This window comes from Thermobia domestica, chromosome 2, assembly GCF_964235325.1.
Source record: "Thermobia domestica chromosome 2, izTheDome1.hap1.1, whole genome shotgun sequence".
Lineage (NCBI taxonomy): Eukaryota > Metazoa > Arthropoda > Insecta > Zygentoma > Lepismatidae > Thermobia > Thermobia domestica.
The window spans coordinates 370020654-370037910 of NC_137455.1; the positions used below are offsets into that span (position 1 = coordinate 370020654).

The 17257-nt window shown below is 36.2% G+C and overlaps 1 protein-coding gene across 1 annotated transcript in view; it reads left to right on the top strand.

Moving 5' to 3' along the window:
• Nucleotides 1-16277, top strand: part of LOC145678833 (ankyrin repeat and SOCS box protein 1-like) — a 125694-nt gene extending 109417 nt beyond the window's left edge. Inside the window, exon 6 of the mRNA XM_081749388.1 lies at nucleotides 15236-16277. Coding sequence (XP_081605514.1) covers nucleotides 15236-15243 — 8 coding nt within the window. The 3' untranslated portion in view covers nucleotides 15244-16277. The remainder of the gene's footprint in view (nucleotides 1-15235) is intronic.
• Nucleotides 16278-17257: the final 980 nt, after the last annotated feature.

Below are 17257 nucleotides of genomic sequence, written 5' to 3' on the forward strand. Positions count from 1 at the left end.
ATTAGAATCTGATTAAAAATCTGTGACTAGGAGATAATAGATATGTCATAATTTTTAAGTATGTTTATATTAAGTACTAAAGAAATTTAATGGTTCTGTTTAGAAATTTTAATTTGTATGTTGAAAAATTTTTATTTTGTATGTAAAGAATTAAATTATTTTAGACCATGGTCAAAAACAAACAAAAAATTGAAAATTTAATATGGCTAGCCAATAAGAAGTATTTGTTGAAATATGTAAAATTTAATAAATTTAATGATTGTAATGTGTACACATTTTAATGAATTTTTCTATTTTATTGTTTGTTGTGAGTGTTTCAGCCTTCCCAGATGTCGAAAAATTTCCTGCGAAAATTTTTCTTCCTTGGCGGGGGAGTTTATGGCAGAGGCAATTGGTAGCCACAATAATTATAAATGCTACTGAATCATTATTTCTAATAAAAGACGTGATTTTGGACTGTTTTCGTAATAGTTGTTAAAATAGCTACCGACGCCCATGTTCTGGGGTGGGGAAAAAAAAAGTAAAAAAAAATTCGAGTGTTTGTCAATGTCAGTCATTATAGCATAGAAATTATGAAAATAATGAAATCTTGTATGTTAATTTTTTCTTTTTTTTAAAAAAAAATGTAAAACTTAAAAAGGAAGAAAAGAATGTAACTAAGTAAAAATTGAGAGTTAAAAGCTATTGGTTTTGTGTTAGCTACTTCGTTAGCTTTATTGCTGGAAGAAAAGGTGTGTTGCTTCGGTGTGTGCTGGTATGACGTCAGCTATCAATCGCGTGACAAGGCGAACCTTCACGGTTGCTTCGCTGTGTGTAGAGAGGCAGTTGTGTTTGAGTTCTTTAACCAAGGTTGTCTTTCGCTATCCAGAAAAAGTCTTCCTTTAACAAGCTTGAGTGGTTCATTTAACAAAACAGATTGGAAGTTTGAAAGGAACAATTTTTACCTGAAAGTTGACTTTATTACAAAAAGTAATCTTCGATAAGAAATAGTAGTTGCTTCGTCTTGACTTACGTGACGAATTCAGTTAAATACTAGTTGACTTTTAATTCGATGGGATAATTTTCCAGAGTTTGAATGAAAAAGAAAGGACAATAGTATGCTGTTAAAACGTAATTTTATAATCGTGCTTCAAATTAAGGATTCTGGAATTTGTAATCTTTTATGGATTATATCATCATTGAGTTTAATTGCTTGAAGTTGAATGCAGGACTTTCGCTATTTTGTGAATGGTGCTGGTTATTGAGTACTCAGCTGAATGGACAGGGCTAGGAGTTCGACAGTCGATTTCCCTTTTGTGTTCAAGCATTTCTGAATGTGTGGAAGTAGTAGCAGTAGAGAGCTTGACAATTCACCAAAGGCCAGGAAGCAGTAAAAACGGTAAGTGAACGTAGATAGTACCTTTAGACCCCTCTTGTCTGCGTCAATTAACTGTTTGTTGTGGTTGTGTAATTTGGTTCAAATTGGTCGATTCGTTCTGATTGAATTGCTATTTCTAAATGGCAAAAAATTTCATAGATTGAAAATCAGGTTGCGTTGCAATAAATTTTTCAGTTGTTGATAGGTCTTAACTGGTTCTAATTTCTTATTAGTAGAGGGTTTGTAAAAAAAAAAAGTAATACCGATTAAATATATCTTGGACCCATTTTGAACAAGCAATCAGTGCTTTTGAATGGGAAACCGATTGATAGCTGACTCAAAGGGGAAACAAATAAATATATTAGTTAACTGAAAACTGACTGTTCAGCAACAATTTTCTTGAGTCTTGTAAGAGTAGAACAATTACGTTTGCGATTATAAATTTGAGAATAAATTATTGGAAGGCAATTTGGTATTTTGTGGAAGTAATAATTGTGTAATAATTCCTATAAGAATCAGCAGTTTTGTTGAAGTCAAGACTAAATTTCTATGTAAAATTTCAAATATTTTATAAAAAAAAATTGTTGTTTAGAACTACTGATCAATTGTTAAATGGAGACTTTATTTAGGAATTATTATCTTTAAACTTGAAAATTATTTAAATTGTTGAAAATCCTTATTTGTTGAATATTAAAATCGTTTGAATAGTTGTCTCTTTAATACTGAAATTTGTAATAAATTGTTAAATCGAATTAACCTGAATTTAATTGAATTGAGCCATTTTTAAGTATTCTGGTATAACTAATGATCAGAAGGTTTGAAGAAAAATTATTAAAAATCTATTTCAGGTATTTAAAGTAGTGACCATAATTTTTGGTAAGTGGTGTTGCTCGTTATATTTTTTTTTATTTAGCCTTGTGAAGCAACCCTCCGTATTCGATTTGCTTTTGGAGGCATGTTATGATTATAGATTCTTTGGCTATTTCCATTTTGCAATCGGAACAAGAGTGGATGCGTTACAAATACCAACGCAGATGGAGACACTATTGACAAATCGTCTTACTTGTTACAATCTGCATGAGGTTCGTAGTTTTCAATTTGTGTTAATTTGTGGCGTACCCTTTTCAGCATACTTTGGATGGGTTTGAAGTTTAACTTCCGTAGCTTGGTCTTACAGCGACAGACGAACTGTGGAGCCGTTTTGATTTCCTAACCTTCATCATTACGCCCGCAGCCAGCAGAGACCAAAAACGCTCTATAGAGCATGCCTGTGGGACATCTGATGCACTTGCGTCCCGTAGTACTAGAGGTACTGAGTGCACCGTCAACCAGTCCTGTTTTTCTGGCATAATGACTGGTTGTGAGGTCTAGCGAAAATACATAGTTATTACCTTAATGATGTGTTAATGAATTAAAGCAACTTCGGTGAACATCTCTTGGTATACATGTCAGCCGTAATTGCTGGTTTATTAACTGTATTGAGGAGTGGTTGGTGACACAATTTGGTAACATGGCTACCCATATCAGTACTTTCTTCTGAAACTTTCCTTCCTTTTGTAGCATACAGTAGCTGGAGTCGCCATAACATCAGAAGTTTAATATATGTTGTTTAATGGCATTGTATCTCCGGGAAATGAAAAATATTTTTTATCATCCATGATGATCATTGTGTCAGGATGCAAAATTTTACGAACTTGCCTGCCATTGTAGCAAGTTGCTTCTCTGTGCACACTTGGGCGCACGGCCTACGCTTTCACAACGCTAGTGAGATTATCACGATTGTGTGTCAATGGTTTACTGGTAGCTCCTAGCAGAACGAATTCTGCCGCATGGGTATTGAAAATTTGGTGTTAAGTTGGCTGCTATATAGAAAAGTAGAGGAATATTAACGCTTCAAAATGCATATTTCAGTACTTTTATTTTGATATGAAAATTTCACTCAATTGCTTTTTCATTTACCGTCGAGCTGTGCGATATTTCGACATATCGAACGATGTTCTTCAATATAACGATCAAGTTTCGATGTTTTGTCGATACCAATTTTTTATATGCAAATTCGGATATTGGACAGCAATAATTTCCTTCTATTATTATTATTATTATTATTATTATTATTATTATTATTATTATTATTATTATTATTATTATTTAGTCGATTCATCCCAACTACATGATGATTAAAATTTAAGGTTATTAAAAAGTTGTTAAAAACATTTACTTATACGCGGTGGTTCAGTGGTAGAGCGTTAACCTCTGGTGCTTGGGGACCCGGGTTCAAACCCTGCTCCCGCCATGTGAACCTTGTGGTGGACAAACATCGTGTGCATGGGTTTTCTCGAGGTTCTGCCGTTTTCTGCCACTTTATACATTCCACCATGTCATTCATTTCTCATAATCACCGTCTTCTTTAGCATAACCGGCATAAATGCGGAACTCAAAGATTTTTTTTTTTTTTTAAAGAAATTGCCGCATTGAGTTTTAACAAAAGTTGTAAAGGATTGCCTATCACGAAATGAATTTTCAGGCTGCGATGACTCGGTAGTACAGCTCTCACTTTTGGTGCGTGAAGCTCCTGGCTTGATCTAAATTCTTGCCAATTGGGCATTGCTCTTCCGCCTGGTCTAGTTAGTCCAGGGGAGAAGCTGATGAACCATATAATTTTTTATATATATAAGGTTTTTTATTAGCTGATCTTATATGATTTTGCGGTGCTGATTTCGAATCCGATGAGTGCCACTCTGTAAACCTTGGGGAAACTTCGCAAAGTGGGTTACAGGGGGGCGGTGTTCTCTTACTTTCCATTTCATAAATTTCTGGTATTATCTCAACATAGTTTCCTTTTTCTCATATCCTATTGACAGTAGAATACCAATTCATGTATATGTTATAAATAACCATACTAGTAACCAATTAACGGAATTTGATAATTTTCTCACAAATGTCAGGGTTGCCAACTAGCCTAACACGTACCAAAAACATTTACAAAAACTAAATTTTATGCAGAATATTTTATTTTACAAAATTTTCACATAGAAAATGTAAGGACAAGAGATACATCTTATATATTCCAAATATACAGTCCTTAAACACTCATGTAAGCTATGAATAAAAGCCAGACAAGCACAAGAAAGGAAATAGGGAAATACAAATTTTGACTTTTAAATATTGTTGCTGCAGTACAAAAATAGCATATTCGGAACAATTCAATCTGTAAATTATTTCCAGTTTGTCTCTTAAGCATTAGAAATTCTACTTCCTTTCTTGAACGTCATAGTTGCCAACTATCACGGAATTATGTTCCTTTTCCCGTATTTTGTGTCGATTTTTAGTGATAAAAACGTAAAAGTAAACGAGATTTATGCAAAGTATATACAATATTTTTATTTACTCTTCATGCCACTTCGAATACGCTTAATGATAGGAAAACTAGTTATTCGGTAAATCTACAATTGTGACAGCGATATGAGAAATATTTCTTTCGTAAACTGGAGTAATATTTTTCTTACTGTCTAATTTTAATTTTTCACGCACTGAAACAATCGAAACCAAACAATGTTTTCTCAACAGTATCTGCACACTTACATGTTGTTGAAAGCAGTAACGTGTGTTGCTTGGAGAAAAGAGAAACAGTACAAAATTTTATCAGAATCAACGCTGAGGCAAAAGCATTTGACTCCTCTTCATTTTCTTTTCTGTTTGTTCTGGTCCATTCATACACTCACTTTGGCAAGTACAGAACGATGTGCACTTCGATAACCTTTTAAGGCAACCACAATCACGATAACATCCCGTTGTGCATGAGCAGCTAATTAAGTTCACTACTACGCAAGGGCGCCGATCCTGGGGTGCCCGGGAAGACATGGCCCCGAAAACTCATGTGGGCCACCTATTGTATTTATGAATATACAATATTTGGCATAATTTGAATGCAATTTGTCTTAAAATCCTCACATATATACCTTCTGCATCTGAATACCCTCCCCCAATTTTCAGAGAAATCGGCGCCCTTGCTACTACGTCAGGCGCTATTCGTGTATATGTTGAAAATATATGAGGTACAGCTCACAGATGACGAGAAGAACCCTAAAACAGGGGAAGCGGGGAAAGATCAGCGACACAGTCAAGTTCATTTTCGGTTTTTGAGGTGTGGTCTATACTTAGATGTCGTCTGCTACTCCGGGTAGTTATCTGTGTGCTATTCCATGGTGTCATTTGAAACCCCCGTGCGAAAGGTGGGCGAGCCCATACCTACGTCACACTACTTCTGCTAGGGTTCTTCTCGTCATCTGTGAGCTGTACACATTCTTTTGCAGCATATGGCAAAAAATTTCATCTGAAATCTCTTGGATCTAGATCAGGAGGATTAGTTTGTTCAGCTGATTTGCATATGGCTATCTGAAGATGAGTGCTCTTATAATGTTTCTGCAGTGCACTAACAGTTGGAGGAAGCTTAGAAAGAGGTGGCAGACTTGTGTTTGTCTTGCTAGCCATCTTTTATCTTTCAGAGTCAAGCTCATAATCCTTTGGTAACGGTTTCTCCAGGGCTGTACAACTGAGCAGCAAATGTATCATACTGCTCTGCTATTACACTCTCTTCAGTTTTGGGATTGTCAACTACTTCAAATGTGCTTCGAAACCTTTGATAGAATGTTAAGCGTTCGGCCTTTACCACTCCCAGCAAGAGATGAAGCAGTATCGCAGCCAGTTAGAGCATGGGCTGCCAGAATATTCACCATATACACTGTGCACTCTTAAAACTTCATTTGAGCTCCTCCGTGGCTAAACGGTTAGCGTACGCGCCTTTGGCGTGGGAGACCCGGGTTCGATTCCCGGCGGGAGCTCATGTGGTTCGGATTCCACGTTAATCAGTAGGTCCACGTCTCATATAGCCTCGCTGCTGAAAGGGACGCTAAACTAAAATCAACGCATTAAAACTTCATTTATGTCAATTACTTGTCTGGATCCAGCGGACTTTTCCATTACGATTGGTGTAGTTAGCTTTTGAACATGTACGTGATATGCAAGCAGCACTAGTACATCCGTATCGTCACACTTCACCCGTATAGATTAATCAGGAACATATCTAGCCTCCCTAAGAACTATGCGCACCATATTCAGCTTCTTTGCGTGTTGTTGGTTCACCCCATAGTCCTGCTTCCACTTCAATGGAGGATGGTTGTGGCCTAGTGATAACCAATCTATGAGATTCATGTATGCTAATGTCCATGAGCGATTCTGTAATTAATGAAATAAGTTGCCTTTTTGTATTCATGGATGTATTCATACGAACGCTCCTTGGGGTAAAGGAGTTAATAGTGTAAGTTTGTATTGTCTTGAATTTCCTTGTTGCCGCTTCCTTCGTGTTGCTGTTTTGATGCTGTTCACATAGTATCTATCGAATACTACATGCAGAATATGGGATTGTTTGTGCTGACTTTCCACTATTTCTGTGTATATCTTTACACATACTTCTACAGCAGCTGGATGTGCTGGCCATGATACGTGCCAAAGCATTGCACAATCGTCAAGAATAACAGTTTGATGGGTGCTATCTTGTTGATTTCATTACTGCAAGTATGTTAAAGCACACTTTTTGGGCTTTCTCGCATTTCGCACTTCTCATTAAACAGATCAGTTGCATGAAGCTAATTGATGATCAAACACATCATGTACATTAATATCACGAGATGATATGAGCAGGCCGATTGTACGAGCATAAATAATACGATGGTCAATTATCACTTCTCATTTACCACTTTAGCCTAACCTCACTGATTTCATACCGTCTAACATTGTTCTAGCTCTCTTGGAAATACTTTGGTAAAATTTCCAGCCCATTAACCTCCAAAGTCAGTCAGCTGCTGTGTTCAACTCATATTTTAGGGGGCAAGTTAGCACACTGTTACCGTATGTAGATTTTATTTTATTTTATTTTATTTTTATTTATTTTATTTTTATTTATTATTCTTTTTCTAGAAAAGTATTTTCAGGCTTGCCTTCAAATTTTGGGGATCCCCAAGAGAGTGGGGACCCTAAGCTATAGCTTGTTTATTTTATACCTAAATAAGGCACTGACAAAACAAGCATATAATTGACCACAGAAAGAACATAATTAAAATTACTTACGTGCTTATAACTCCAGCCTGGATAATGCAGCACATGGTAGTATTCCAAATATGCTCTTTACTGTATAAACATTTTGTTTGTTTCCACATAACGGACAAAAACTTTGGCAAAGCTCGTTCAGTAGATTCTGGTTCACATTTCAAGTTCTCTTTCGAAACATCGACTCCAGAGAGGGATTTGACCTTTACGAAAGTAAAAGTAATTAATTAATGTAATGTGAAGAAAACAAATTTAAATTTAATCTAACGTGAACATACACATCCTAATGCGTATCCCCTTGTCTCTATAAATAGTAGTACTCGGCAGTGGCGGATCTAGCCTGGGTCCGGGGGCCCTAAGCCTCCCGCCAGTTTTTGGTGGCAAAAATAATTCAAGGTAATATTTGTATATTTTTTAGACGTTTATAGTAATCTCATGATATACCTATCTTAGTCTGGGGTCTCTCTTCCCCCCCTCCCACCCAGTTTTTCCCTTCTAGATCCGCCACTGGTACTCGGATTTCTATGACCTAAAAACCTTTAAAATATGCATGCATCTATGCCCTTAAAAATATACTGACTATTTGGCCAAGGATTTCTATTACATAAAAGCTTTGTAAATATGCTTGAATGTATGCCCTATAAAAGTTTACTAATTATTAGAACTCAGATTTGTATGGCCTAAAATTTTCAAAATATGCGTGTATGTATGCCCTAAAAATTGTACTAAGAATGGCCAATCCTGGAATTTTTACTTTGCGGAATCCGGAAAGTAAAATCGGAAAAATTCCTGAATTTAGAAAATTCCGAATTTCTGAAAAATTCCGGGTACTTAAACCAGCATTAAGAGTTCTCAAACTTTTCGGTATTCTTTTTCTTTCGATTTTTTTTTAAAGATTACCATTCCCCTAGTTTTCGAAACATTACCTATATAACCAATGCTAGAAACGAGAATTGTCAAACGCTAGCACTAGTAGCCTATATACCTTCCATATGAATGTTCAAGTATACCGTGCAATTAAACTAGACATGTACTGTACAATCTCACTACAGAAGGTGCCAGTACAATGATTAAAGGGAAATTCAAGAAGTGCCGCAGTATATCACATCAAAATATACCATTTCGAGCATTGCATAACAAAGTCTACTCACAACCATAATAAATCCCTTCAGGGCTCCGGCTCAGGGATATATTTTTGATACTCCTCAACGAGTTGGCCAAAATCTAGGAGGGTAGTTGTACCCCAAAATTATAGAGTTATTTTGAATAACAGTTGAAACTTGACTTCCTTGTCTAAAGCCATAACAATGGACCCTCTTGAATCGATGAAGTCTGCCAGAAAAATGTATACACAGTTGAAGAGAAAAAACTATTTATCATATTTCTTAATTACATATAATTATTGTTCAAACATGTGTTACAAACCTTCAAGTAAGCATATACAGGGTGTCTACTAAAATTCCAAAACGAAATTTTGTGACTTTTTCGTGACCTTTTCTTTTCCAAACCATAAAATTTAGTAACATTTTCAAGAGTGAATTTGGGTGTGAATTGGGCCGAATTTTCATGCATGCGATAGAAGAGTGCTTTGCTTGAGATTTGGTAGCATCTAAAGCCGACCGTAGACGTTTTTGGTGGTAAATGTTGACGTTTTATAGAATATTACATTCTATAAATGGTAACGTTTTATAGAATAAAATTTTCACATCTATACTTATATTTGTACAGATTAAACAAATCGTGACCTAAAATCTAAATTTCGTGACTTTTTCTTGACTTTCATGACCGTTCTCTGATTTCGTGTCTGTTTCATGACTCTCGTGACTTTCGTGACCGATAGACACCCTGATATAGTTACATTAGATGTTGAAAATGTTGGCCGTCGGCAGCCAAACACCTAACAGAACGGCGATCGGTCGTTGTCGCTTCAGCGGTCAATGTATCAGTGGAGAACGATGCACACACCTCTGTAATCTTCCATGAGCCTCGAACTTGTCATTCATCCGTTTGATTGTTAGGGGATGCTGGTTCAGTACCAAACTATCCTCTCCACTGACGTTGCACTTGGATGGCATTAACAAACCTGATAAAACAGTTCAAAACGTACTTACGCTGCTCGAACGTCAAGCGTGCTCCTACCATTTTCTTATCTCACTAATCGTGCTGACAGTACCGACATCTGTTGAGCGAAAAACCGTACTACAACATAATTTTAACTGAAAATAATTTGACAATGCCGACATCTGTTGAGCAAATAATCGTACTACAACATACTTACATTTCAGAACAATTGTCTATGCCAATATCCTAATACAGGATGACAAAGAGTGTATACATTTTTCTAGCGCACTCGTATATGTAGTTCTTCCATTAGTTGTGCGATGCCTTGGTTTCTTCGGGGCCCTAGCTCTCTCCTCCAAAGGGTGTAAGACAACCTACTACCTTAGATCTTTCGATTTCAACATAGACGTATTACACATAAAATGTGTACTATATCTACTGATAATTTATTTTGATATTTTGATCATCAGCTTCATCATCGTTTCAGTGACTCTTGAAATGAAAATAAAATGAAATCTTTAAGTTTAACGTCCCACGGTTATACCGGTTAGGCTAAAGGAGACGGTGATAATGAGAAATGAGTGAGATGGTGGAATGAAGAAAGTGGGAGGAAACGGGAGAACCCCGAGGAAACCCACGAGCACGGTGTTTGTCCACCACAAAGTCCACACGGCGCGAGCTGGGATCGAACCAGGGACCCCAAGCACCGGAGGTGAACGCTCTACCACTGAGCTACCGCGCCCCCTCAGTGACTCTTGCATTCGAGTGCTCAACCTAAGCTGACTATCTGAGCTGTGTTAGTTGTTTTAATATTAAAACAGTATCTGCATGTTAACAACGAAGGGGCTACTAATATGAAACTTTTAAAATAATAAATATTACATAAAAATAATAACGGAGTAGTTTGGATATTATGTAACATGAACTTCAAACACTGGTTGCATGGAGCTGGATACCTTTGTCCAGCGTGTCGTGTCGTTTCGTCCCACTCCCACCAAGTGTTGTATCATTTCGTCTCAGTAGCGTTTTCTCCAGTAGTTACACACACACGGACACATTAGTTATGTTTACAGGGTGATTAGGTCCATTGTTAGTTCCAGCCATGACTCCGCGCCCTCTTTTATTGGAACGTCTCTGACACAGTTGGGCTCGCCGCATAAACTTCGCACTCAGCATATACGAAAGGGGGTAATAAGTAACCCACGGACGCCATGGACCGGTGCAGTTAATTCATGGATCTATATATTGTGAGTGTGTGGCCCCCCTCACTCCCATTTCCTTTTAAATTTTCCCAGTCACTCTTGGCTGAAGTGGAATTAGGCTCCATGGATTATACGTCGACGCAAACTTTGTTAGTTTTATCCTTTTCAATGAGTTGGCAGTACTGTGAATGGTGACTTGTATCTTTTGTTCATCGCGCAAAGGAATGAGACGTGGTTGTGACTTTATAAAAAAGTAGTCCCTTGAATCTATTTTAATCGAAGAATATGTTTACTATTTTTAATACTTTAAATATATAATTCTAATGGTGAATACTTATACCACCTTTTGATATATATATTCCTTATAAAGAACATTTCGTATAGATATTATTAAAATTTCTCTCTGTCATCACAAGCGCAAGCATACAGACGCTAGAGAGAGAAGGCGCGAGAACCACTGTGTGCAAATGGACGCCATCAAAAAGAGATGATGTGAACAACTTACCAAAGAAATCCATTGATAATTTGGTCATCATTTATGTTATTGTGCTAAAATATGCATCAGTGAATAGTGGAACTTATGTTATTTCGTTACCTACGTAAGTTAAGGTGAATTTCAAGGAAAATGCATTGAACCGATATATTATTGAATTTTACTTATATTTGTGATAAAGTAATGTAGGTAAGACAAGGGATAAATTTACTTCTTAGATTGTTAATCAGTGGCACCATAAGTAAGTTCACGGTCGATTACCCAGCTGGACAATAGAAATCGGAGCTAATCAAGAAAGTCTAAAAACCATTCAAAAATGGGAAGAAGAATCTAAAGGAATTGCCCTCCAAAAAATCCATTGACCCCCCCCCCTTCTCCTGAAATCTCCAAAATCGAAGTGTTGTGTGAATCAGTGTTCAGTGAGTAATATGTGAAAGTACTCATGTCTCTTGTTACGCAATGAGCCGGCTTCGTCGACATAGCATATCATTCTGAAATAATTTTTCGAAGTTCTTTTTTTTAATTTTTTTTATTCTCCAATAAAAAAATTCATGGGCTTAAATTTAATATGTTAAAAAGAATAAAAGGAAAAATCTAAAATAGAAAACTTAAAAAGGTATCAACAATATTCATATTAATCAAAATACAGAAGTAAGAATGTATGTAACATGTATAATGTTTATGCTTAAGTAAATCAGTTTCATTTATGTATTTTATTTCAGTTGTTTCATACCAGTTTGATACGCAAATCACTACTGGAACAGTAAGAATATTTTATTTGGTATTGTAGAAATTATATGGATGCGAAGTGGGCGTGTCACTGAGGGTGGGTACGCGCATATATCACTTTGGATCGAACCCGCCTTGACTTGTGATTTGGTGCAAATTGTCCCGCAACCTCTAACCACTACGATACAGAAAAGAGTTTCACATTCCGTTCCATCCGTCAGACCCACTACAAATGAATATCTTTAGTGTCCGAATCATACCCAGTTGGGTCATCAGATAGGCGTACCAGACAAGACATGAACCCTACCGGTCATAAGAATGGCTTGCCCAAACAGGAACACGATCCAATCGTGTCATAATATTAAAATGCTAGTTTTATATGTTTGTCTTCTATCTTTTCGACAATGAGATCTCGAAAACCACAAGTGCTAGAAACGTGCTGTTTTCGCTGATCGATTTCAAAGTTTGTGTATATTGTCCACTTCTAATTGAATACTAAAAAAAACGAAGCTGATGTTTCTTTATTACTTATTTTAGGGGTGCAATGGTAGTGTTAAATTTTTTAACAACAAAGGTGTATGTAGGGGTTGTATATCTCTAAGGCGTTTGTTTCATAGCCAAATAATAATGAAAAACGAAGGATAACCATTTCTCCAGAGGGACCATTCCGATTTGGTGAATTCAATTATTGAAAATGATTGCTAGCACTAGATTCAGCACCAAAAGAAACAGAGAAAAAGAGGGTGTTCAGTGGCAGACCGTATACAGGGTAGGAGATAAATGAGGGCAGAGTGTGAATATAGAACGTAGAGTACGGTATATTTAGAAATGCCATGCCAATTTTGAAACGAGTAGAGGAATTGAGGTCAAATGTTGGATATGAGGAATGTGTGTAGAGCTCCACTGAATAGGCGTAATGTGAATCACGGGAGACATCTGAAAAGCCGCCATGTTGGACTTAGAGCAAGAAGAATATACGGGAAAGTGATGACATGGCTCTTGACGCACATCGTCTATTGAAATTAATAGTGGCCAATACAGTTTGTCCCCTGTAACAGAAGACGCTCCACGCTATGGCAATATATCAATACTGTCGTAAAGGTAATGTGAATGAGGAACTAGAGACCCTGTAGTACGGTCCATGAGTACGTTGTATGCACGAGGAGTAGAAAGAGATAGAATCGAATCCTGGAACATCAAGAAGAACGTTTGCGACGTGTAACGGAATGAGTAGTAGTTCCAATGGGTAAATGCTGGCGTGGTACCTTGAACAAAGACACCTGTCCCATTTAGGGTTGTGATATATTAATGACACCCCAACAAAACGTGCCGATTGTAACACTGGTGACTCTTCTTACCTACACTAGTTACATACAGTTGGCGGTTAAAACACTGTTCACATTACGCCTATTCAGTGAAGCTCTACATGCATTTCTCATATCCAATATTTGACCTCAATCCCACTACTCGTTTCAAAATTAACATGGCATTTTTAGACATTTTCTACGTTCTAGCTTTGCACTTTGCCCTCACTTATCTCCCACCCTGTACACAGTCTGCCACTAAACACCCTCTTTTCCTCTGTTTCTTTTGGTACTGAATCCAGTGCTAGCAATCATTTTCAGCGATCGAATTCACCGAATCGGAATGGTCCCTTGTAAGATGAATCTTTATTGTTTGGAGTTTTCTGCCCAATGAACACTATTGGGGCAATCCAAATGAAATCGACCAATGATGGTTGCTGACAAAATTTAGTTTTTTATTATTTTTTGTACCTATGTTTGTACCACATTCAGGGAGTTGAAAGCGGGTATACGTTTATTTTTTAGCCGCGCTGGTTTTGTCGTAGCGGCCATTTTGTATAGGCGCCTGAGCGTATTTTGAACTTTTCAGATGATTTCGTTAAACGCTGTAACTTTTTAGGTTTTAAAGATAATGAGTTCTAAACCATACGAAAGTTAATGGAATAGACAACATTCTGTGTTCTGTGCACATTGGGACGTACTTCAGAACATCGAAAGAAAAAGCTCTGAACATTGCGGTTGGAAACCTAGAAATGGCCATTTTGGAACCACCCCCCTAGAAGTCCGTCCTGGTCTGGACCTATTTCTGATCGGTTAAGTTTTAAACACTAATTCTGTAGCCCTAGACATATGGAATGTAATGTGATACTGATGGTATTAAATAAAGATTTTCCAGAGTTATTTAAGTTTAATACCCGATAATAAACAAGTTAAGTATTTTGACACTTAATGTGACCTTCAAATGTATAGATAAATACACAAAATTTACGGTATTGAAGGAAACATTTCACTTTGAACGCTTGTCATATTTTACCATATTATTTACCAAATTGCTTGATTTTCCTATCTTTTCGTAGTTTCATTCATTGGAAATCTTTTTTACATATACAAGTATTCCTTTTAATCTAATGTTTGCAATCTAGAAGTTAATACGTCACTGTTTTTGCTTTGTAATTACGTTCTTAGGCCATGTTGTTTAGTAATTAAAACTGCTATCACCATGGCAACAAGAAGGATGTGACGTCACCCTATTTCAGTCTATGGAGATTCAATGAACCAGTGAAACTAGCGCGCATGCGCCGAGCGCCGACTCTAGCTCTACGGTGGCATTCAAACGAAACGGTGCGTACTTGCTGCATACTGGAGGGACGTTTCGTTGAGAAAGGTCTGAACAAATTGGTCACCCGCTCTGACAAGTGTTTGAACATTGGTGGAAACTATGTCGAAAAATAGTTTAAAGTCTGCTCTTTTATGTAAAAGTAAATTTGGCTTGAACAAACCTGTTTTAGTATTTTTTTAAAAACGGTACACTTATTTTCCGGACACTCCTCGTACATACAGAACGGGATAATCTTACGAACAGTAGTGTAGCTAGAATTGTTATTAAGGGGCACTAATGGGGACATGAAAAGTTTGAGATACATTTGTATTTAATGCGCTTTGCTAAATAAATAAAAATAACAGACAATTATATATTGAGCGATCGCATTGCAATATAAGAAAAGGCAATGTTGCCCATGTAGTTTTTTCAACTAAATCTAGTCTTTTAGAAGGTTATCTTGTTGTTAAATTAATGTTTTAGTTTGTAGTGGGAAATCTAGTTATTTTTAAATACAGGGAGCGGCATAAGTAACTCCCTTTTTAGATTTCATTGCTTTTTCTTACATATTACTATTACATTTTATTTTTGTTTTTCTTGTATGTTTTGTTTGTTAGGTTGGTTTTACAATGCTTTATAATAAATCTTCTTTTCTTGTTATTGTAGGAATTTGAGATAAGTATGGCCTTGCGATTAACAAAGGAGCAAAAAGTAAAGAGCGGTTCAACTTTACTACGAAAACAAGAAAAATTATGCTGAAATCGGTCGTTTGTTAGCTGCAGAATTCAACATTCGACACACAACGTTAATAACGATATTTGAAAGAACAGGTAATGTAAGTGATAACCCAAGAGACCAGTTTGAGCAACAAGTGTGGAAAAGTGTGCAGAAGTGAGAAAATCATTATTAAGCATTCCTTAAAAATCCAGCAGACGTTTTTCTCACGAGTTAGGTATTAGTGATTGAAGTTCGTAATCTGAAACAAACCTAAGATGAGACCTTACATTCCTTGTCTGCTACAAAGTTTGCATCATGGAGATGAAGACAGGCGGTTAGATTATTGTACAATTTTCAGGAACAGAGCTAATGAAGATGATACTTTTGTTGATAAGATATGGTGGTCAGGTAAAGCAGCCTTGAAGTAAACCGGACATATGAATCGTCATAATTGTGTATATTGGAGCCATGCTAATCCACTGTCATTTTGAAAAATGATATTAACTTACCAGAAGTTACACTTTAGGCTGTCATTTCTTCAACGGGAATAATAGAGCCGATATTCATTCATGGAACTGTTAATCAATATAATTATTTACGTACGCTACAAACTGAATTCTGACGCGAAGTTCAAAATCAGAGTGGCATGTACTTTCAACAGGATGGTGCACCTCTCCACTATGCGTTAAATGTTCATTTTGATGACAAGTGAATAGGACGACGTAGGACGATTGAGTGCCATTAAGGTCACCAGACCTAACACCATTTGACTCTTTCTTGTGAGGTGTATTGAAATAACGTGTCTACAGCCAGAAACAAAAAAAAACTAGTTAAAAAAAACAATTTCTGACAAATCTGAAATTAATGTGGGAATGTGTCAAAAATGTTTGTAGAAACGTTGCTCGTACGGTTCAACATTGTACTGAAAAAGAAGGCTGGTGTTTTGAAAATGTTATTTAATATCAATGAGTGGCGTTGTTTTCTTGTTTTCATGGAGCAATAAATATTTTTTTCTCAGAAACTACTGAACTTTATACATTTAATTACTGTAATAACTTTGGATAATTAAAATAGGAAGTTACTTATGTCGCATTCTGTATTATTATCTAGTTGAAAATTAGTTTTTCTTTTAAATGCTAATATCACGTTACCTTTTAGTATATGCTTTCCCTTTAAATAAATTTTATCTTTGAATCTTGGGTTCCCCGTATACTACAAATACATGGTACATTCGTAGTGTCGTACTAACCTACCCTAGCCTCACATATTCTGATCTACTAACCTACAAGGGCGCCGATTTCTCTGTAACTTTGGGGAGTACCATTCATAAAAAAATACATATAACAAGAAGAAAATACATATTAATAAAAATACAGGGGGGACCCACATGAGCTTTCATTCATTTCTCATCATCACCGTCTCCTTTAGCCTAGCTGGCATATCCGTGGGACGTAACAATTAAAGATTTCTTTTCATGTTCTCACTTGAGAAGCGTTGCAACATCAAAAATGATTTTCCACAGTTACGCGTATTATAGATTTCGGTGAAAAGAATACAGTTAGATAATATATATATATATATATATATATATATATATATATATATATATATATATATATATATATATATATATATATATATATATATATATATCAGAGCTTGAAATAATTCCAGTCACTCTCACTTAAGAATTTCGATTGTCCGAAGTTCCGAAAGTCGGATCCCGAAGTTTTATTTTATAAAGTTGTGTTCCTCTCATCGAGATCTATGATAATTGTCTAAAACATTTGTGATGCCACAATGCTTAATCCTAACCTAGTTTTCATGACACCAAGTTTGCACGTATAATATTAATCTGTACTCAATTGTTCGAGCATTCGCTGGAAAAATAATAGTCCATAAGAGTCTTAGACAATTATTTAAAACCATAAAAGTGAAATAAAAAATATATTTTCTAATTTGACGGCCTAT